Raw genomic sequence first — 23,389 nt, 5'->3', positions numbered from 1 at the left:
GTCCAACATTGCACATGTTCAGTGCTGGTAAATGGGGGAGAGAGTAGTGGGAACAGACACCATCAACATGAAGACTTGGACCAAACTTCTGCTAGCGCAAGCAGAGAACTCAATAGAAGTGCTCCATTTTTACCAGCAGTGAATGTGGCTCTCTTTGTGTTCTCTTTTGTCTCAGGACCTTAGCCACCACCTCAGCCACTCACAGACCCACCTTACCCCCCTCGCACCCAGACCTCAAAGGGTCTCGCTGAAAGAAACTGACACATTTGAAGACACTGCTCCCCAGTCGTTCCTATAGAGACTGGCTGTGTCAAATTATGTGCTGTTCTGACAGTAAAGCAAAAAAGAGGTGGAGAAAATTCCATGTGATTTGAGACTTGAACTCTCATGCCCAGTGAGGCTCAGGAGAGCAGCAGAGGGTCACAAACATACTTTGATCTGACAACAAGAAGCATAAGGACATCAATACATGCATCAGCCAGCTGTCCAGTTGAGTAGGACTTCTACTTCAGAGATACTGTCTGAAAGTTTCTTGACATTTTGTGGTCACTTATGGAAAAGTCACTGTTGCACACAGTTAAAAAGCATTGCTAGGGCTGACCAGTGCAGCTTTGTTACCCATGTAATCAACCAGCTAGTTTAATTACACAGGAATTCTTACATCAGAACAGGCTTTTGGTGCAAGCACTCCAGTATCCCTCTTCTTGACACATCAAAGCACACCGATTGTGTTTCTCTGGTACCCCATTTGCCACAGTGGTTTATGCCAGATGTTTCAGAGCATGGTTAAGAACAAAATGCATCTGCACATTTCTGCAATACAGCAATTTCTTACCCTTGCTGGTGATCAGCTTATGCACTACAGGCTTGATACCTTTAGCTAGTGTCAGGGCAGAATAGTATACTATATAATATTATATATACTATATAAATGTATAGTGCTTTTTCAGGACTCACTATGTTATATGCTGCAACAGTATCATGCAGCAGTGAGTTCCGCAAGCTAATTAGGTATTGTGTGAAAAAGCATTTCCTTTTATGCACATTGAAATGTTTTTTATCAAGTGTCTCTCCTTTATTTTGGCTAAGGATAAATAGGAAGAGTTTGGCTGGTCTTCTCCCTCCCATTAAGTATTTCATAAATTTTTAGCATCTCTCCTCTCACCAAGCTCCTTTTTCCTTGCTCTTTTGGGTGATACAGAAAGATAAAGTTTAACTGAGAGTTAACACAAGCAAACGAACAAACAAAATCAAACCATGGAACAATCACTCATTTATAGTTTAGGCCCCAGCTCCTACTTCAATGGGACCATTCACAGTGTTTAAAGTTAAGCAGGGGTGTAAGTCTGTGCAGGATTGGGGCCTCCAATGATTAGTATAACAGGGCCCCGTTCTTGCTTGCAACCGCCAGGCACTACTGTCAAACAATAAAAATAGCAAACAACAGCAACACAGAGGCCTCCAAGAGACAACCTTCTGATCAGTTAAAGGTTTCAGAGTGGTAACCGTGTTAGTCTGTATCAGCAAAAATAACAAGGAGTCCTTGTGGCACCTTAGAAACTAACAAATTTATTCGGGCATAAGCTTTCATGAGTTAGAACCCACTTCATCAGATGCATGGAGTGAAAATACAGCCCCCCCACCTGAAGCAAATACTCACCAGCAACTACACACCACACAACAAAAAAACAACCCAGGAGCCAAACCCTGCTACAAACCCCGGTGCCAACTCTGTCCACATATCTATTCAAGGGACACCATCATAGGACCTAACCACATCAGCCACGCCATCAGGAGCTTGTTCCCCTGCACATCTACCAATGTGAGATATGCCATCATATGCCAGCAATGCCCCTCTGCCATGTACATTGGCCAAACCGGACAGTCACTATGCAAAAGAATAAATGGACACAAATCTGACATCAGGAATCATAACATTCAAAAACCAGTAGGAGAACACTTCAACTTCTCTAGTCACTCAATAACAGACCTAAAAGTGGCAATTCTTCAACAAAAAAAACCATCAAAAACAGACTCCAACGCGAAGCTGCAGAACTGGAATTAATTTGCAAACTGGATACCATCAGATTAGGCCTGAATAGAGACTGGGCGTGGTTGGATCATTACAAAACCTAAATTTAATTTCCCCAATACTAATTTCTCCCTACTGTTACTCACTAGGGTGACCAGATGTCCTGATTTTATAGGGACAGTCCCGATTTTGGGGTCTTTTTCTTATGTAGGCTCCTATTACCCCCCACCCTCTGTCCCGATTTTTCACATTTGCTGTCTGGTCACCCTATTACTCACACCTTCTTGTCAACTGTCTGTAATAGGCCACTCTCTTACCACTTCAAAAGTTATTTTTCCTCCCTTGGTATCCTTCTGTTAATTGATTTATCTCGTTAGACTGACCTCACACTTGGTAAAGCAACCCCCATCCTTTCATGTATTTATACCTGCTTCTGTATTTTCACTCCATGCATCTGATGAAGTGGGTTCTAACCATGACAGCTTATGGCCAAATAAATTTGTTAATCTCTAAAGTGCCACAAGGACTCCTCGTTATTTTTGCTGATCAGTTAAAGTCCCTTTACCAATGAAATGTCTGGCTGAACCTCCCTAGCGCTGATGTAGTGAGTATCTTTACATTTGATTGCATACACACAGTACTAGTCACCGCCTCACCCCCGCCCTCTCTACGCTGCTACACCCAGGCAGTGTTCAGAGAACACAGCTGCTCTGCTGAGAACAAACACATGTACACCTATCTGCATGCTGCCCCAGAAGGAGTGGGGAGAAAGACATTCCCCAGACAGGACAGACTGCTTAGGTGTTACAATAGGCAAGAAAGGTAAGATCATCCCTGACATAACACATAACAGGTTTAGGTTGGATATTAGGAAAAACTTCTTCACTAGGAGGGTGGTGAAACACTGGAATGCATTACCTAGGGAGGTGGTAGAATCTCCTTCCTTAGAAGTTTTTAAGGTCAGGCTTGACAAAGCCCTGGCTGGGATGATTTAATTGGGGATTGGTCCTGCTTTGAGCAGGGGGTTGGACTAGATGACCTCCTGAGGTCCCTTCCAACCTGATATTCTATGATTCTATGATTCTATGATAACACGGTCATGGTTAGTCTGACACTGAAGGAAAGAGCTGACTAGCACACTACTATCTGGAGCAACTTTGGGAGGAGAATGTTTATTATATCCAGCTTGTTCCACTCAGAATGTCCTTGGCCTAGATTTGCAAAGGAAACAATTGGCTTAAAGGTCCATACTGCTAAACCTCCCTTTCCCTGCCCTTCTGTTAGCATGCTGGTCTCCTGCAAAGTCCCAAAAATGATCCTTTTACTTTGCAAAGATAAGACTGCATTGTGCATCACTTTTCAAGGCAGGTTTTGAGAATATGTCTGTGTTTTGTTCTCCCATCTTTAGGCTCCTTGTAAGGAGCTATTAGTCTTAAAGGTTTCTTAATCCCCCAACTAAATTTATCAGCTGTTGATTGCAGCCAAGAGTTAAGCTAAATTAAACTTTGGAATCCCATGTACAGTGTATCAGATGCACTTAAGTTCGGTGGAGCTGCGAACCACCAAATGTCCCAGTTACCAAATGCCAGGAGACCCATCCTTCTAATGAGGTTTCTCAGAGCGCTTTCAGCTATTCCAGACCGACACAGCATTCACCACTGAAAACTGATCCAAGGAAGCAATCTGCCACTTGAACCCATACTACACAGCAAGGGTGAGTATGCGTGCAGGCGGGTGCAGTTGTGTGCATGTATGGAGGGGATGCGTGCTATGGCTGTGTGCACGTTTGAGGTGTTTGTGCCAATACATACACGTGGTATACATCTTTGTGTGTGTGTGTCTGCTCTCCATTACTTACCTTCAGGTATTCTCTTTCTCTCACGCAGCATCTGTCACAGTTGTCACCTCTGCAACCCCCACGGCTGCTCTCAGCCCAGACAGCGAGGCATAAAGAGACTCACACAAACATTACAAACACAATCCACATAAAGAATTGGTTGGGTTTTGTGACACCGTCATGTTCCCCCACCTTCCAGAACTGTGCAGTTCTGTGCCATCCCAATGTCCGAAGAGGCACAGCTACTGACCCGCATATGCCACAAAAACAGGCAAGGTACAACAGAGGACTTCTCCAGTTAAAAATACCTAGAAAAAAATACGGACATTTAAGAGAAAGAGGAATAGGATACAGGCCTTTCACCTCTAGGTCACCTGTTCAAAATTCAAGCCAGGTCAAAAGTCATGGCTATCTAAAAGTTGCTCAGTGGCCATGTAAAATGGCCAACTTCCTAGCAGACAGGTCTTCTGATCACAAAATAAACACCTGTTGGTGCTAATCAGTCCCTTTGTTGGTAGTCTCAATAACTGAGGGCCTGATCCAACTCCTATTAAAGACTACGGATAGACTTCCATTGGCTTTAGTGGGAGATGGATTAGCCTCAGGGCAAGGGAGACTGAAATCCCATCTTATGATCTAGAAGTGGTCCCTGCAAGACAAGGGTAAGGTACATTGGTGAAGCAGTATGGGGAAGCTTGTGCTGCCAGAGGCCACACAGTTCCTGCTCTGCAGACAATGGAAGATTTCTCTCTCTGAGGCTATCAGTCTTTTTTCCCAGCATAGTATTAACTTTTTCCTAGGAAAGGAAAAGGGAAGGCATGTGGAATTTGAAATTCTGCGATCCCATATCCCCACAGCTACCAGACACAGAACTGGGAAGGGAAGTGGGACAAAACACAGTCTACACAGCATATAAACAGGCAGGTGAACAGACCCCGATACAACAGCTCAGAGAAACAGATGCTAGTTCACTGCCCTCCTCCCCCCATCACCCACCAACCATGCTGAGTAGAAAAATCAACAGCAGGGGTCTAGCCAAAGCCATGTGATCGGGCCAAGTATCACTCTCAGGAATGTATGTCACTCAAGAAATAGGACAAACAGCGAGCAAGTCACCTGATTGTACCCATAGAAGTATAAAGGATGCCCACAGTGTAAAGAATGCAGTCAGGCAATGAGCTATCTCCCTATCCCGTGTGTGTGTGTCTCTGTGTGTCTTGTGTCTGTGTAGCATTAATAGCATGTAACCTGAAAGAGAACCCTCTGCCCAGCCCGTCCCGAGACAGAAGAAAACCCTCTCCTTTTCAGGAGAAAAAAGACATCCTCCCATTCTGACTGTGGCTTTTGGGTACTGCCATGGCATACAGGTTTATGACTGTCAGGGTTCCTTCCCCACTCTGAACTCTAGGGTACAGATGTGGGGACCCGCATGAAAGACCCCCTAAATTTATTCTTACCAGCTTAGGTTAAAAACTTCCCCAAGGTACAAACTTTGCCTTGTCCTTGAACAGTATGCTGCCACCACCGAACATTTTAAACAAAGAACAGGGAAAGAGCCCACTTGGAGACATCTTTCCCCAAAATATCCCCCCAAGCCCTACACCCCCTTTCCTGGGGAAGGCTTGATAATAATCCCACTAATTTGTACAGGTGAACACAGACCCAAACCCTTGGATCTTAAGAACAATGAAAAATCAATCAGGTTCTTAAAAGAAGAATTTTAATTAAAGAAAAGGTAAAAGAATCACCTCTGTAAAATCAGGATGGAAAATACTTTACAGGGTATTCAGATTCAAAACACAGAGGATCCCCCTCTGGGCAAAACCTTAAAGTTACAGAAAACAGGAATAAACCTCCCTTTTAACACAGGGAAAAGTCACATAAAACAAAAGATAAACTAATCCGCCTTGCCGGTCCTACCTATACTGGTTGCAATATTGGAGACTTGGATTAGGATGGGTTGGAGAAGATGGATTTCTGTCTGGCCTCTCTCAGTCCCAAGAGAGAACAACCATGTAAACAAAGAGCCCAAACAAAAGCCTTCCCACCCCCAACAAGATTTGAAAGTATCTTGTTCCCTTATTGGTCCTTTGGGTCAGGTGCCAGCCAGGTTAGCTGAGCTTCTTAACCCTTTACAGGTAACAGGATGTTGCCTCTGGCCAGGAGGGATTTTATAGCATTGTATACAGAAAGGTGGTTACCCTTCCCTTTATATTTATGACAATGACTAATATGAATAACTAGAGAGAATCAAATCCCCACTCCACCTGAGAAAGGCAAAAGAGGCCCACCTCAAGAGAGAGAAGGTGGACACTTCATATGTGATGTACCAGCTACTGAAGTGGTTAACCAATGAGACGAGGTCTTCCAACGCACTCAGAGTGAAAGCAGTGGGGGTGACCCCATAAGAGGTGCTATCTTTCTATGGTTCATGCATTGTGACCGCCATGACTCAGCTCACCAGAAGAGAGAAAGAATGATCCATTGGTAGGGGGTCTGGGACTCAGGAGGCTCCGTTCAATTCCTTGCTCTGCTAAAGGCTCCCTGAGTGATCTTACACAAGTCACAGGCTTTCTCTGTAATGGGGATAATAGTGGTGTTGGAAAGATAAATACATTAAAGATTGTAAGGTACTGAGGCCCTACTAACGGGGTGGCTGTATAAGGACCTTATCTAGTCCAGGGAGGTTCACAAACGGTGGTTCTGGCAGGAGAACTAAAAGGGAGGATGTCTCTGGTGGGCATGGCAATGCGTTAACTTCTGTTGGGAGATACTCGACACTAAACTCCCTTAAAAAGAGACAAGTATCAGAGGGGTAGCCGTGTTAGTCTGGATCTGTAAAAATGGCAAAGAGTCCTCTTTGCCACTTAAAAAGGAGAGATGATGCTACTGGGCAGAAGCAAATGTAGGTCTACAGGGCGAGACAGTTTCAAGGTGCAGGCTCCAGGCAAGGCCGTGTAGAGCTCTATAGGGCAGCTGATAAAGCGGTGTCATCTTTTGAAAATAATATTGTGAGTCTTGGGGGGGGGCGTAAAAATGTAGCTACTAAGTCGTAGACTCCTGTGCCTGGGAAGAATGGATTTTCCCACAGTCGAGGTGTGAGTGGAGTAGGGAGGGATTATGGGAAGGGTTGCTTAACAAAGCTTTGTAAGGGGGAATTGTGGTATACTGGGTGACTAGGAGTGAATATACTGAGACAACAAGGAGTTGCTCTTGGACAAAACATCTCATCAGAAGAAAGGGCATCAGAGGGATGCTGCTGAAGATTTCAAATCTCCAGTCTGAGATTCACCTGGAGGCCTCCCAGATGAAGAAGGGAAGAATGGTGCTGGACAGGCAGCCTTGAATGGAGATTGAGGTCCTCTGGCATTACAGCCAGTCCAGCATGGGCAGCAGCAGTGTAAGCCTCCCTCACTCGTTGCCCCCTACCGTCTGAGCTGCTGAAACAAAAGCAAGGAGTGAAGGAAGTTCACAGTACATGGCCTGTTCAGTCCTTGAACTCTCCACTGAGATACCCAATTAGGGTCAAACCAGGTGGCTGTTTTTGTGATGTGGACATTTGTCCATAAGCAACTGGGCTGAGGCCCTCCAGCTCATTTCACATAGCCCATTGAACTGAACAGAGTAATGACTTTTAGTTACTACTATAGTCTAGGGCTGGATTCAAACTACTGACCTAAAAGATAGCAGGGTCTGTATCCTGTAGCCTCGGGGGGCGGGGAACCATTAGATAATGAAATATTGCCACTTAAATTACCAGCTGACAGAATCTCACCCCCTGTCTGAGGCTAGTTATAGACTTTCTTAGCCAGCACTTTTCCATGATATGTTGGCAGGAAAAAACCCAGAACGAAGTTCTGGGATCATCACCATGTTGCCTCCCCCAGTTCCGTCCCGGCCCCAGGACAGCTGGAGCTACATGAGTCCTGTACAAACTTCTGACTATTAAAAGACATTTCATTTTGCACTTTGAGTTAGCAGACAAAAAACATCTGATTAGCTGCAAATCTTTACAAAAACCAGATTCCTTCCACTTGGAAGCATGCTCATAATCCAAATTTGGGGGACATAGTCTGGGGATCCAGATAACCACGAGACCCCTGACTGCTAAAACTGAAGGTAAGTCTCATTGAAGGCCATTTACCCTGATCTAAATCCATTCAGTTCTCCCATCTCCCCAGCCTAGTGTAAGTGTGGATAGGTAATGTAGCCACCTTTCTGCTGAGCTAGTTTATACCGGTATATAAACCCCTGTGGAAATAATTATATGGGTTTGTCCACCCCAGTGTGAATAACACCACAGTGGCAATTACGACAACTGCCTGATAGATGCAACTACCTATTATAGAAAAAACTGATTCTTTCCATTCCCCTAACCTGGGGCTCAGGGCTTCCCACTGGGGCTAACAGCCATTTTTGCTTTTGTAGATATCCAGTTGAGAGTTGCTGGGAGGTTTTATGACACACAGATCTATTTCTTCGGCTCTATTTTTTTGTTTTCTTGATTAGTGAGCTGAACCCAGCTCTCACCAGGGGCTTATATAGAAATGGTTATCACTGGTTTTGGTTTGTATTCTCTCCTTCTGCTGTTACCTCTCAAGACCTTTCCCTTGCTTTTCCACATCCTTTACAGTATGTTAAGAGCAGCAAAGGTCCCAGATCTCGTCGCTGGAGTGGGCTGCTGGTGACCTAGTTCCAGCATCAAATATCCATTTACAGTTGCTAGATTCTGAGTCAATTTTCACAGAAGCGGGTTCAGAGACTAGAACTCACAAACTTTGATTCAAGGATTATAGAGTTCTAGCAGGTAAAATAAAGGAACTGTTCCATGGACTGACAAGACGTAACAGAAACTAATAAATATTTGAGCAGGTCTGACATCCAGTACCGGGTAACAAGGCATACAAACAAATCATAGAGATAATTGGTATACACGAAAAGATTGACATATTTCAGTCAGAAAGTAGTGGTGCAAAAATATGCGTGTGCCCACACACAGGAGAAGAAAAGGAGTACTTGTGGCACCTTAGAGACTAACCAATTTATTAGAGCATAAGCTTTCGTGAGCTTATGCTCACAGGAGAAGATATATCATCACACCTCAGCAAAGAACACTGGTATACAGAAACAAATTTGAAAGTTTATTCCTGGTGAGAAAAAGAGCTTTGCACTCTATGTATTTTCAAACAGCAGGCTCTGAAAAATGGGTGATTTCTTTTAATTGGGATACATTTCATGCACAGTCTGTTAAACGGATCCTTCCCTATTTCATGCACACGTACCAGAGTGGGCTTTCCCACACCTACTCCACCCAATACCCGTGGGGCATTTTGCTTACTCCTTTTTAGGCTAAAGCTTAACATCCTTTAGCACTCCAATGTGTATTTCGAATGAGATACAAAACCCCATTTGTTGTCATTAAAGATTCCAGGGTACTCTTTGTAAGAGCAAGGGTGTTTGCCCTAAAGCCCCTGTCAGGCAATTACTTTCCACCTACTTAATAATTCCTATTGCACTTGAATTAGTTAAAATTATTCTTCACTTCTCCTCCCAAAAAAAGGGTATTGGTAGACAGCTTCTGGCACAGAAAAGATGTTACATTGCACCCCAGATGTGGCTGCATCAGAGCTGGTCCCAGGGACATGCAAGCAGTGTAGCTGCATGGGGCACCCTTTTGGCAGACAGCTCACGAGGGCTGGGAAGAGTGGCAATACTGTATTTTTCCCTTTTTTAAATAGGAAGAAGATGGAAGAGAATCAGCTGGAGCCTCAAGAGAAGAGAGGGTGAGTCTGACTGCAGCCTCATGAGGAGTAGGGGGAAGTGGACGGATACAGCTCAAGACTCATAATGAGGACACAGAAGAAAATGGTGCCATCTAGGAGAGTCTTACCCTTCCTCTAACAATAGGTCAGATCAGCACCGAGCTGCATTTCAATAATGGGTGAAGTGATCCCTACAGACAGCATATGCCCTATAAAGTGCTTTGAGACCCTTTTAATTGAAACGTGCTACAGACATCCAAGATATTCTTTTAAGTATTACAATCCCTGTGGGGATTGTTTTCAAATCTAATTGGCATTGTGCTCAGTCACTATGTCCTATGTGCGCCCCTACCCCCAGCAACTTCAACCTGATTTATTATTCTTGGATTACTTCCTGGGGGCAGGATGGAAACTGCCACAGATAGTTAGGATAGCCCACGAGCTCCGAGAGTAAAGCAATCCTATATTATCCTTGGCACCGCAGTACTGGAAAGATGCCGACAAAACTGGAGGGAGTTCAGAGATGAGCAACAAAAACAATTAAAGGGCCAGAGGGACTGATTTATGAGGAACGATTAAAAAGAACTAATTATGCATAGCTTGGCTGACTGATGACTGGGGGATAACATAACTGTCTGTAAAAATATCTGAAGGGTACACATGCCCAGAGAGAGAGGAATTGTTCAGGGTAGACCAAGGAGCTAGAAGTGGGAATAATGGGATAAAGATGAGAAAGGAAAATTTAAGCTGAATAGCAGGAAACATTTCCCATCAGTGAGGGCTACAAAACTGGGCAATATTCTCCCAAAGAAAGTGATCGTGTGAGTCACTTAGCAAACAATCAGAAAGGGAATTTGGTGTTAGGGAAAGGTGTCAGATTGGCAGCCCTGCAGACTGAAGTCTCTTTTTATCCACATAACGGATAGAGCAGGGAGCACTTCAAGCTTCCTTTCTAATGAGCTACCAATGTGCACCAGTCCTGACCCTGAGGGTTTCTCTCAGCTGGGCCAGTTAACTTCAGTTTAAAACACCTCCAAACATAGCTCAGATGTTGGTGTGTGCGGACAGTAGGGAGCCCAGGGGAAGCCCCCCGGTAAGAGCCCAAGCTAACTCTGCAAGGAAGCCATACTCTAAAAGAGAAAAGCTAATTCCGTTTCCAAGGCCTACTCAGTTCTTGATCTCTCCTGAAACAGCCGGCTGAGGTGGCAGCTGCATGTCTATTGATTAGTGTGATGAGACACCATCTCTACCCAACTAATTTCATATAGGCAAACTTTCACTGATCAGATGTCAGGTTCTAACAAGATTCAGTGACTCCGGACCTGGGCTGGATTCATAGCGGTGACCCAGAAGAGTCTGGGTCTGCATCTCAAGCTCACCAAGTGGAAAAAATATTAGCTAATGAACTATTGTCAGGTAAACTAGCATCTGACAGAGTCCTCGCTCTCTGTCTTCTGACAGAGGGGGGTGGATTTTCTTCCCTTTTTGTGAATAGGCTTCAGCAGGAACCACCTCCACGGATAAGGAAGGATTTCAGTCTCTTCCTCTAATCTGTGTGGCTTTCCCACTGCTGGACTAAACAAGGCAATCACATTGACTAGCACTCCACTTGCTCTGCATTAGCTGCTGGGTTCTCGGTCCCCACTGGTGGACAAATACACACATTTCCACACATCAGGCCAGATGGAAGGGAGGAGAAAGGCAGGGCCACAGGCCAGGAGGAAAGCCATACAGCCCTCATCTCCTCAAACCAGTTAAAAGAAGAAAATAAGAGGGAAAGGCTGCCCTGCTAGCTGCCAAGAGGAGGGGGAATAGAGCCCCCTACAAACACCCAAGAGGATGCTGCCATCCCCAAACCAGCATTACTCTTGTTACCACATCAGTCGGGTAGGAAGTGGTGACTTGAGCAACAAACTCCATATTGCAGGTTTAAGCAAAGGGCACATTGTGGGACCAAGCTGCTTTAGTAGCCATCCTACCTGAGGGAAACATACAAGAACATAAACCTCAGCTAGCTCATAACATGACTAGATACACCGTCTCATCCACCCAAAGCCAGGGCAGTGGGGCAGCTGGGTGTTGGAGGGAAGAACAAGGAGTTCAGGATCACCCCCAAAATATAACAGCATCTCCATCCTACCATTGTCTGAACTAAACTCTGTGGTGGACTGGAAATTCAAGGGCATGTACAAGAAAGTAAGTATGTGATAAATAACCCAAGGGACACTCGACTGAGCTTCAGAGCTGATTCCATACAATGCCCGCTTTTGAAATTGCCTTAAGCTGCTGGAGAACTTCCAGTATGCCACCACATCCAGCACCAGAGTGATGCAGAAACTAGAGGGCTTTGATGCAGTATTTAGGTCCAGTCACCTTGCCTATACCTCTGTTATGTTCCCTCCCCTCTGGAATCCAGCACTCACGCCAGGAAAATAACTCCCCAGAGGAGAGCTTCAGATGTGTTACTGATGTGTCTGACCATTTCCGAGCAATCTGTGTTGGTTCTGCACTTGAGAGCAGTTGGCTAACAAGCCCTGAAATAAAAAAAAAGACATGCCTTTTTTTCAGCAACAAACATCCAGCAGATAGATCAGTGTGATTAGCGAGCCCCTGTAAAAACGCCAGGGGAAATGAAAGTAGCAAAGGGAAGTGCCCTCCCCAAAATACTGAAGGGCACATGGGGCTCAGTGCCACTTAATTATTATTCTTATTTTACTAATTATACAAAGCAATCAATAAATCAGTAGTAATGAGCACCTGCCAGAAGATGGCAGTGGATTGAGATGAGACAGCTCCATTTCCTGGCCCTTCTGTGTTAAAGGGGGCCTGAAGAAGAGCTTGTCTCCCCACAGAAGTGGGTCTAATAAAAGATATTACTTCACCCACCTTGTCTCTTTACAGAAGATTATTCCCTGTGGCTCAGTCTTGTCTGAGAGCAGGATTCCACCTTAGCAAGGAAATCAGGGTTAAGTGGTAACACTTTCAGTGCAGGCCAGCTTTGGGGAGGGGAAGACCTTATTGCCTCTTGTACGGAGAGGGGATTTGCCAAGGCAGCAGACAAGAAAGTTACAGGATCCCTAAACCTGCTTCCCCTTAGTCTCTGATGCCTCCTTGAGCAGGGTACGTCTTCCCACCCCTTCCTTCCCAGATACAGCAGGCCTCCTTTCACCTGGGGCTCCCTGTCTGAGCAGGGCTCTCAGCGATCACTAAGGCAGCCATTTGCCCCAGATGTCAAACTGAACCCTTAGCACTACAAACTCCATAATAAAAGCGTCGCTTGCCAGTCTGCCAAGGGAACAGGTTTCGGGAGCTAGGGGAAGATGGGTGCTAAGGATTATTAATAGCGCCCCTTGATTAGCTAGCGGGGAGGTGAATGTGATACTGAGTGTGTCCCTGGGTAGCTGACACCGGTGAGGAGGGGGTATCACCCACCAAAAATAGAAAAGGCCAGGAGCCTATATAAGTGGGGTTCCCAGCCTGGCTGTCACCACCTTTGGCCCCCTCCAAATCTAACAGCCCTTCCCACAGCACTTGGGAGTGTTCAGAAGGTAAGTAGCGAACAACTGGCCCACTTCCATAGCAAGGATCAATTCGTCCTGGCAGAGCAGGAGAGCAGGACTCCAGCCTGAAGGGAAAAAGGGGGAAATTGACCCCCTCCCCCCATAAATAACAGTAAAGGGAGATAGCAGAGAGCCCCTCTTCAGAGCCAACTGCCTGCAGATGGAAGACTCCAGAGGAGGAGAGACAGGACCCTGTGGAGGGGGAAATGACTACATAGTCAGGAGAAATGGAGGGAAAGCAAGGGGGAAATGGGAGGGGGGAAAGGGAAGGGTGGTGCAAACAACAGCATCTCCCGCAAGACCCGCTAGCAAACCTTACACACCAAAGCCCCCTGTTGCAGAAAGGAAATTGGCTCTTTCGACCTCAGCTCCCCTTGGGCAGCCGTTTGGATGCTGTGCAGAGTGCTCCATCCTTTCTGGCAAGAGAGTCCCAGGTTTCTGCCCAGCAGCTGCTGTACCTGGGGCAGAGGGGGGGCCGGCTGGTTGTTGTTGCCAAGGTGCTGTCTGCGTTGCTTGGTGGTGGTGGCTTTATTGTTACTTTATATTTACATCGTGGGGCGTGTTGCCTGCCTGCCTGCCTGCCGCTAGCCCTGGGTGCACCCTGGCCCCAAAGCAGGTTCTATGACTCCAGGGACCAGTGAGCCGCAGCCACGGGTGGGGGAGAAAGCCCGAGTTGCAAGGCGGGGAAAGAAACCACTCTTTCGCACCCCCTGCTTTGTGGGTTGCAGCCGACGGGAGAGAACCTCCAGGGCCTGTCCACCGGGGCCCGCTCCCACAGGACACAAGCAGGGGCTTCTCTCTGTTATGCAAGTGAGGGGGAGAGGATGTGAGCACCTGCTGAATTCCGAAGATCATGTCAGGGGCATTTTGCTGTTTCTCCTCAATGGCTGGGGGTCGCTGGGATGAAACCTGAGGGACGCGTGCCATGGGCTAAGGGTTGGCGTGGTTGATGGGGGTGGGCACGGAGCTCCGCAAGCCAGCTTCGGGGAAGACTTTGTCACCCTCTTGATGTTTACTCGAGGCCAAATGCAGCTGCGATGGACCTGGCAAATGTCTTCGTGGCGAGGGGGGAGGCGAGAGAATTCGCTCGGGTCGGCTCACAGGACAGGAAAACTGAACTGAGTCTGACCCGCGCTGCTGCACTTTAGGCTTGGCACAAGCCCTGAGCTGTTTGGGTCCGCTTTAGCCACTGCTTAGGGGAGAGCTGCTCAGGGCTTGACCCAGACACCCAGGCGCCCTCTGGGTGCGGGGCTGTGGTTCACCTTCGGAGAAAGGAGTGACTGGCTCCTGCCAGGAGCAAATACAACAAATGGGGACAAGAAGGGGCCAAAGATTCACCCACCCTCCAGCCTCCAGTGAGGTGAGGCCCTTGTTAAACAAAAGGACCCCAATATCTTAACACACACACGCACAGGTGCGCTCAGTGGCCTTCTACCAGAACTAGGCCTGGACTTGGGGCAGGGAGGGGCGTGTTCCCTTAGGAAGCAGCTGAGGAGGAGTCATTGAGAGGATGAACAAAGTTTCTCCCCAAGCCTCTTTCCTTTCTGGGCCCAATGATCCTTCAAAATCTTAGGCAGCGCAGCCACCCCATTGCCTTCAACAAGAAGGAGTGGTGGGGGTGGGCCCCGCAGCTGTGCTGGAAGGCACGACACAGCCCGGCCCTTGGTTTAGGTACTCGACGTGCAGCCAATGTGCCGGCACCTCCCGCACGGATCTGCCCCAGTGTCCCCACGCTTCAGCGCCCTCGGCTCCTCCCGCACGGATCTGCCCCAGTGTCCCCACGCTTCAGCGCCCCCGGCTCCTCCCGCATGGATCTGCCCCAGTGTCCCCACGCTTCAGCGCCCCCGGCTCCTCCCGCACGGATCTGCCCCAGTGTCCCCACGCTTCAGCGCCCCCGGCTCCTCCCGCACGGATCTGCCCCAGTGTCCCCATGCTTCAGCGCCCCCGGCTCCTCCCGCAGGGATCTGCCCCAGTGTCCCCACGCTTCAGCGCCCCCGGCTCCTCCCGCACGGATCTGCCCCAGTGTCCCCACGCTTCAGCGCCCCCGGCTCCTCCCGCACGGATCTGCCCCAGTGTCCCCACGCTTCAGCGCCCCCGGCTCCTCCCGCACGGATCTGCCCCAGTGTCCCCACGCTTCAGCGCCCCCGGCTCCTCCCGCACGGATCTGCCCCAGTGTCCCCACGCTTCAGCGCCCCCGGCTCCTCCCGCACGGATCTGCCCCAGTGTCCCCACGCTTCAGCGCCCCCGGCTCCTCCCGCACGGATCTGCCCTCGTGCCCCCGGCACCTTGCGTGGCAGAGGAGGGAGGTCGGGTGGATCATTTCTGTGAAGAGCAATGGGCAAGTCGCTTACCAGGCAATCCAGACAAACTTCCCGGGCGGCTGGGCCGGCTGCTCCCAGCGGTGACTGAGCAGCGCAGCCCAAAGCCTGAGCAGCCTGCGCCCGCAGGACCGCACATCAGCATAGTTATTATGGCACCCCCAGCTTCACCCTGCTGCCCTCGTGTCTGGCGTGTTGGGCGTCAGACCGGGGCTGTGGGTCAGCTACGGGGCGGGGGTGAAGAATTCAGCCCGGGGGCGGGTTAAGACGGGGGGCTCCCAAAGAGCCGAGGGCTGAAAGGTGCCGGGGGGGGGGGCGGGAGGGAGAAGCGTCTCCAGCTAAGGCTAAGTTCCATCCGCTCCCCCACCCCAGCTGGCGCGCGGCTTGAGGCGGGGCGCCTGCTGCAGTGCCGTGCTCCGCGCCGCCGTGTGGAACCGGGACAGCGCACGTCTGATTTCCCCGCGCTGCACCACTCGCTCTGTCCCGCTGCACCCGGGAGTCTGCCCTTGACACAACTCCTCTGCCAGCCTAGATCGGCCCCTGGCGCTGCTCCAACGGGGCTTAGTCTGCAGCCTTCCAGAGAACCACCCACCCACCCCCCCGCAGCCCCCATCCACACACCGACACGCACGTGCCCCAGAGTGCTTGTTTCCGCAGCCCACTTCGGCTAGCGACCCTTCCCCCTCGAGAGCGGTCGCTGGCACGGGTCCAGCCCTTCCCGGTGTGCAGTCCCCAGCCGGCGCTGCAGCTTGGGTCATATGCGCAGGAATGATGAGAGAGGCACTGTTTAATCTTTTCGCACTCGCCTCTCCCTTCACCCAGCGGCAGGATGGCGATGTCGGACCTGCTCAGCACGGAGGAGATCAAGGCGGCTGTGGGAGCCTTTTCAGGTGAGTGGCTTTTCCTCTCTCCCCATGCGGGGCTGCGGTGCAATTGTGCTCCGCTCGGGGAAGGGCAGAGGAGCCGGCTGGATAAAACATCCGATGGGGATGGGGAGAAACGTGCAAAGTGAGCATGTCGGGCTTATTAAACCCAGGGCTGTGTCCCCTGCAAACTTCCCCGGGCCACTGGAGACGTGAAACGCTCCATTCATTCGAAGGAGAAGTAGGTAGGAAAGCAGACAGACTCGGTTCCGAGGCACGAGATATTTCCAAACGGAACAAAGCTGTAACCACACTAGGGAAGGATATGCCTGGGGGGGGAGGGGGGAACAGAACCTGGGGGACCCCCCGGCCCCCAAATCCTGTCCCCAGCGTTGCAGCGCTCTCGATTCTTGTTTCACTGGCAGACGCAACTGCTGCGGTCTGTCCTGTTCTGGGTTTTTACTTTTCAGGCTGAAGAGGAGTTGAGAGAGTGGGCTCAGCCTGCTGGGTTGCAGAAGCTTCCCGCAGGACAGATGGCTGCAGTGCGCCTTACTTCAGGCACAGATCGATGCCTCCCGTTTCAAACTCCCCCCGTTTCTCTCCGCCAGCGTTCGACAGGTGACCCCCCAAATAAACCGCACGCCGCTGCATCTGCGGCTTGGGCTTCTGCCGGGCAAGCGTCGGGATCTGTGTTCTCGGATGAACACGATCCACGCCCACCCAACAAAAACTCCCTTTTCCAGCCTGCAAAGGGGGGAGCCTCTTTTTACTTCCTTCCCCCCCACACACAGAGCGCACAGCCGGGAAACTCGACAGCCCGGAGCTGAGGGGACATCGGGCCCCGCTCTCTTCGCTGCGGCAGCTGCCTCCATGATTCTAGGACAGCCACAAAGTTGCCCCTGGTGGAATTAACTAGGGCTCCGGACTCAAGCAGCTCCCACGCGCCCAAACCCCCTTATGTTGCTGTAAACCCAGAGATGCTACTAGGATAAGGATGCTTTGCAAACAGGGCAGCCTACTGCACTTTGATTTCCCCTGACATCTCTCCAGCCCCCACTGTTATAGGGCTCCCTAGGGGTGGAGGTGCTGGTGAGGGAAGGGAGAAGTGGGCCAGATAACCTCATCTTTCCCCCCTACTTGTGCAGCACATGATCTTGCAGGGGCCATGCAGCACAGCAGTCCCCCCGACCCTGCCCCAGAATACAAACTACTTCTGCCTGTCCCTTTGGCTCCTAAAATGCTCCACTTGACATTTTGAAGCCAGGTGTGGGGAATGAGGAAATGGGAGATGTCACCATAAACTAGAGGCAGGTCTTCTCGAGTCAGCCTGCACGGCTGAGCCGGGCAGAACTCTGATTTCCAAAAGGAGAAGTTTTAAAAATATGTTCGGTACAGTCTGACTCCAGTTCAGGTTTCAGGTGAATGCTCTTACTCCTCTTTGGGACATCTGGCAGTGTAGGCACTGGAGAGGAAGGGAGGAGGCCTGGGTTTAATTCCCCAACTCCCTCACTGCCTCTTGGGGTGACCTTGAGTAAGCCACTTCCCCCCTTCTGCACAGTGGGGGCACTGTCTCTGGCCCTTTGTCTATTCAGAGTTTAAGCTCTTTGGGGCAGTGACTGCATATTGCTCTGTCTATATACAAGGCCTAGCATAACGGGGCCCTGACCTTGTGGCCTCTAGGGGTAGGATTAAGAAGGCAGGTTCTTTGTGGCAGAGGGAGAGAAAACCAGGAATATCTATACCAATGTGCCTCAGTAACCAGCCTACAACTAACCCAGCCTCACTCTTCTTCTCCCGCAGTTGCTGAATCCTTCTGCTACAAGAAGTTCTTTGAAATCATGGGGCTGAAAAAGAAGAGCCAGGAAGATGTAAAGAAGGTTTTCCACATTCTTGATAAAGATCAAAGTGGCTTCATTGAGGAAGATGAGTTGAAGTAAGTAGGTCAAGTCTTCCCTCTGTCCTTACATTAAGAGGATGTGTTCATATTTTCATCTGAGTGAAACACACCCGAAAACGCAGTCCCATTCAGACTTCTAATTGCCCTGTCTTGGGCAGTGTCCGGTTGTTTGCATGGCTCAGCAGGGGGAGTAAACAGTTAAAAGTAGGATCAAATGTGTGTCGAGAGAAAGGTATCTAACTTTTATGTGAGTGATCTGTAATCTAACTACAACTCCTCCATCTCAAACAATTCCAGGTGAGAGCACTCGTTCTGTGTGATAAAGAAGGTCGCCAACAGGGGCCAGGCCTTTGGATTCAATTGCATGTGTCAACACCACTGCTCATCATCTCTAAAAACCAGGAACGTTAAACCCTAGTGACCCAGCCTTCTCTTTGTCCCATGCCTTTTCTTTAGATTTGTACTGAAGGGCTTCACCCCTGATGGCAGAGACCTATCTGATAAAGAAACCAAGGCGCTCCTGGTTGCTGGAGATAAGGATGGCGATGGCAAAATCGGCATTGATGGTAGGTGGCTTCAGGAGGGTCAAATTCTGCCCCTAGTACAGAGGTATAAGCACCATAGGCTTCATTGCCAGTTGTGACCTTGTGGAGGGCAGATTAGGACTTTAGTTACATTTCAGGGCTTACTAAATTTGTGGTACCTTCCTTGGTGCAGAAGCTGAGTCCCAACACTAGAGGGAGCAGGAATTCATAGAAACCCAGATTTAGCACAGGATGGGAGATAGCAAAGGCACTCACACGGGGGGGAGGGATAAAGGGCCCCCTCCAACCCTCACTGAAGTCAGGGGGAGTATTTCCATTGGTTGCAATGGGCTCAGGATCAGGCCCTCAGAGTTTACAGGAGCTGAATTTGGAGGCAGGAAGAGAGAGACATAGCAGAAGCTGAAGAGCAGCATTTCTCCTTGATTAAAAAAATCCTGTTTCACTTAAATGAGAACGTGATGCAAGACTTCTGATGGCTTAGCAAAGCAAATTCTTAACATTCAGTGTTGAGTAAGTCCATTGTGCAGCCTCACTGTCTATCCAAGTTCCCACCATATGCATGACACCGACAATCTTCACAGGGAAGATAGGGAAACCGGTCATTTAACTTCATTAACCATCAAGATTATAGCATCAGGCTTACAGGAAAGGGGCACATTTTTGTCCACAGCATGGCTAGAAATTTAGAAACCGATATTTTGCTCTTGCTGGCAACTTCTTGTCAAAATAATCCACAGACTGCATTTCTCCCTTTCCTTTTCCTTTCTCTCCTCCACATTACCGAGGCTCATTGGAACAGATATGAAGTTGTGCAGGTCTGAATGAATCCTTTCCCTCCATTATAAGAAAGGAGGTGGAAGCGGGGGGGGGGCGGTTCTAGCTGGATCATTATGCCAGCTCAGCAGTAGAAAATCACTTTGTAACCTCCCATCATCCTGACAGCCTCTTTGACAGGGTGAAAATTGGAAACATCTCAATTTTAACTTCAAATAGTCCTGTCTTAGTATTATCCATTCTCTTGGATTTATAAAGGTGTGGTCTTCAAATGGTATGCAAAATACAAGTGAAAGTGAGGTTACTTAACATGATCTCACAGTTTATAGGGTAGAAATAGAAGGGATGGCATACAAAATTACCCAATGAGAGAGGTGACAAATAAGATATGCTCAGCTGCCTGACCATGGCACACCAGTAGAACAGTGTCTATGGGCCTATTTCCAGGCTAAATTCTCTTAAGTTCTCAGGCCCTGATACGTCACAGTGACATAGGAGCAAAGCGAGCTGTTGCTGATTACTAGCAGCCGTCTTGAACTCAGGGTTCTAGGTCATAAATCTCAGATACTTTCACATGCTTTATTACTGACCGAGCCTTTCCAGTCCCACTCAAATCAGTGGCTCGGTTCCCAGAGATCTAGACAGGAGTGCAATTTACAGGAATCAAGTCATCTGAAGATCCTTGTAAGGATGCTCATAGTTGGTTGGCCAACGTGATAACTCCACGGCTGCGAAACAGGAGCAATCCCAGTTGAGTTAAAAGAAGCCTCTACTTATGAAATGTTTCAGACTCATCTTGGCTTATATGAAAGAGAAGGGTGTTGGCATCTCTTAAAATTAATGGTGTGGCCAACATTTTAAAAAAAAAAAAAAAAGGGAAGCGATGCCTGCGAGCAGACCTATTCTATGAGAGCAATCTGGAGTATCTCCTCAGCCAAGGCTCCTCTCCCATCAGTTTCGCACCTGTGAAAGTCCACTGAATTCTGTGGAGTTACTGTGGATTTACCCTAGTGTAAGTGCGAAGGGAATCAAGACCCTGATTCTTTTTCCTTGCACACTTCTGGCCAACACCCCCACCAAGCAACATTCCAGAGCTCTCCTCCCTCCCAAGCCTCATTCTACTAGCAAACTGCTGCAGCAGTGAGGCGTGGAACGTGTGGCAATTTACCTGTTGTGAGGGACAGAGCAAAAGAGCAAGGAGAAATGGTGATAAGCGACATGTTTGAGACACTTTGCCCTGTCTCACAATATGCCTGATTCACCAACCATGAAAGCCTTAGCAGCTGGAACTCCCACAGCTATTTCTTAGCGTTGGTATTTTTCAATTTTGATGCTATATTTTCTGCTACAGAAACACTGGATTTTTTTTTCTAATAAATGAATTGTCCTCCTTCACCCCAGGTCCATCCCTTGGGTCAAGTTTTCAAACGCCACCCTGATCATTAGCTGACTATGGAGATCCAGCCTTTTACAGATGATGGTAATGAATTGGATATCCCCTCAGTCTAGTTCCCAGCAGCCCATAACAGTTCTGAGAGATGAAGGATTGGCATTCCTGCCTTCTAAAGATTTATTTGAGCATGCCAGGTCCACCTGTTCCTCAGTTCTTTCATTGTAGGCTTCCATCTTAGCTGTCCTATGGAGCCTCCTTCAGAATCATGTGTCAGATTAGGAATGATCTCTCAGATCTCCTGTTCAGAGCTCATCTCTGCTTCCACACACAATTCAGGAATTATTCCAATAATCTATCCATACTTCTGGCTAAATGGATCAAGATTTATATTTTGGGGCTGGCCTGCCAATCTAGAAGTGTTGAAAACACGGGGCCTACTCCTGCAAGGTGCTGACCTGTCTCTTGAGAGGTACTGAATCCCTTCATCTTTCATTGGATCCAGTCAAAATTGAGGGACCAGAACAACCTCCAAGCCCAGGTCCATGTTACCCAGGAGGGTGACCATCCTCCAGACCTCATCTCCCAGACTGAAGGGGAATGCTACTGAGGCCACAGTCAGTTTCAGGGCAGGTGAGTCTAGCCTTCCACAGTCCCTCAGCTGGAAATCATCACCACCACCACATGCTCAGATTCCCAGGGCACAAGAGAAAACCAAAAAAAGGAAGGTTTGTACTTGGTCATTTTTTGACCTCTTATGTGCTATTGGACAAATAAATCATACCCTTCAGTTCCTCTAGCTGCCTGATGCTGCTAGGCCTGTGATGTCAGAAGCCATGTTCTCCAGGGAAAAGATTGGAAAAAAGAGCCAAACTTTTATTCAGGTAGATCACAATCTTTATCTAGTACATGTATTCACGCTCCACTCCAGCTGAGGTTCTGGGAATACTTCTAATTCCACCAGTCATTTTCTCAGAACTCTGTCATGAAATATGTTCAGACTTCAAATCCACTATTTGTTGGCTCAAGTTAAAAAAAAAAACTACACACACACACAACACTAAAAGAAAAATCAGGAGGGGGTAAAAAATGTTCTGATGAGTTTCTCTTTTGCACTCGTGTGTCCCAAAATAATGCATTACCAGTTTGGAGAGAGAAATGATTAGTCTATAATAAATTCAGAGATTACCTTTGGTAGTTCAATGAAATACCACAGGGTTTGTGCTGGGTCCTCTGCAATGTTCAGGGAAAGTCTGCTGATGGTCCAAAGAGCATTTCAAAATAAAGTGAAAATAAGTTTTACATAATTAGAACTCTGGAATTTGTTTAGAATACTTAAATGTGATATACTGGGAATATAGGAATCATTCACAGACATGTAAAATATAGGGGTTATTCATATACATAATGTATTTTAATAAATAGCTTTGAGCTATGTTGACAATATACAATAATAGCATCAATATAACTATTACTTTAGAAAATATCTGGCTATAGCCATGATTAATGTATTTGCAGATGTGCTGCCAGCCACTGACAGAGCGGAATCCACCTCACTACAAAATTTATATCCAGTGCTTGCCTTCTTCCTTTTAGGTGATGTCTGTTGGGTTCACAAAGGAAATTGACTTTGTGACTAAGGAGTACGGCACAGCTAAAGAGACTGGCCAAGCGGGCACCAACGGGCAGTCTGGGTGGATTGACATATCCTGAATTCCCTCTTTGGCTTCTCAAAAATGGTTTAGCTTCACTGTGAGGTTTTCTGACCCACAATCTGACCCTCTGATTCATTTTGGTTTATAAGCCATTCAATTATTGTAAAAGGTTGTTAATGAAGTTGCCCCTGCTGTCTCGGTGATGCTATGAACCTCTATAACATGCTTCTTAATTTAAACAAATTTTCCCTTCTCCAGAATTCATAACTTTGGTGGCTGAATCATAAAGCCTTTGACCAATCTGAACCTTCCATCTGCCCTTCACCACCTGATTCCAGCCAACTCCTGCTGACCTCCTTGGCTCCTGTTCTATTTATTTTTGTTATTTTATACTCCCACTCTGTTCTCTGCAGCCTTGTAACTCTGTAATTGTGCTGAAAGATGCTGTTAAAATAAAGGTCACTGATTTTGGCTCTACTTTCTGACTATCACATGTTCCTTCTTTCATTTAGGTTTGGGGTATGTTTGAGAGGAAGGGGATATTTTCTTATGATTTTGTGCTGAAACCATATCTGCTATTGTATCTCTGGTTAGGGTAAGGTGGGAAAGCATTAAAATAATTACTTGGGGGTGAAATATACCTAAAGTGACTCATTCAGTCAACATCCCTGCATTGGGGTAAATCTCTGATAGATGGGTGCATATACAAAGCCTTGACAAATATCTAGCACTGGCAATCCCATAAGCTCATTTGGC

General features: G+C 47.8%; 1 protein-coding gene and 1 long non-coding RNA gene across 5 annotated transcripts; both read left to right on the top strand.

Annotated features, from left to right (window-relative positions):
- Positions 1–2,746: 2,746 nt before the first annotated feature.
- Positions 2,747–12,325, top strand: LOC311528455. The gene is made up of 3 exons (XR_014713606.1): positions 2,747–2,854; positions 3,556–3,746; positions 9,608–12,325. It is a non-coding gene; the product is annotated as an uncharacterized lncRNA (long non-coding RNA).
- Positions 12,326–16,116: 3,791 nt separating this feature from the next.
- Positions 16,117–23,110, top strand: PVALB (parvalbumin). Of its 4 annotated transcripts, none has more exons than XM_084616889.1 (5): positions 16,117–16,399; positions 18,173–18,305; positions 18,726–18,835; positions 20,990–21,068; positions 22,892–23,110. In XM_084616889.1, the coding sequence occupies exons 1-4, from the start codon at positions 16,339–16,341 to the stop codon at positions 21,025–21,027; spliced, it is 342 nt and encodes a 113-aa protein (XP_084473015.1). In that variant the 5' UTR covers positions 16,117–16,338; the 3' UTR covers positions 21,028–21,068; positions 22,892–23,110. The 4 variants fall into 4 exon arrangements, with proteins under 4 accessions (XP_084473015.1, XP_084473016.1, XP_084473018.1 ...); XM_084616890.1 differs by lacking the exon at positions 22,892–23,110 and adding an exon at positions 22,575–22,876; XM_084616892.1 differs by lacking the exon at positions 20,990–21,068.
- Positions 23,111–23,389: the final 279 nt, after the last annotated feature.

This window comes from Lepidochelys olivacea, assembly GCF_965140295.1.
Source record: "Lepidochelys olivacea isolate rLepOli2 genome assembly, chromosome: 1".
Lineage (NCBI taxonomy): Eukaryota > Metazoa > Chordata > Testudines > Cheloniidae > Lepidochelys > Lepidochelys olivacea.
The sequence above is the reverse complement of the archived record's forward strand: the minus strand, read 5'-3'. Positions and strand labels throughout refer to the sequence as shown.

Coding starts and splice junctions, on each gene's coding strand:
- PVALB (XM_084616889.1), top strand. CDS start 16,339: ATGGCGATGTCGGACCTGCTCAGCACGGAGGAGATCAAGGCGGCTGTG. Junction 18,306..18,725: donor ATTGAGGAAGATGAGTTGAA/GTAAGTAGGTCA, acceptor CCTTTTCTTTAG/ATTTGTACTGAAGGGCTTCA. Junction 18,836..20,989: donor TGGCAAAATCGGCATTGATG/GTAGGTGGCTTC, acceptor CCTTCACCCCAG/GTCCATCCCTTGGGTCAAGT.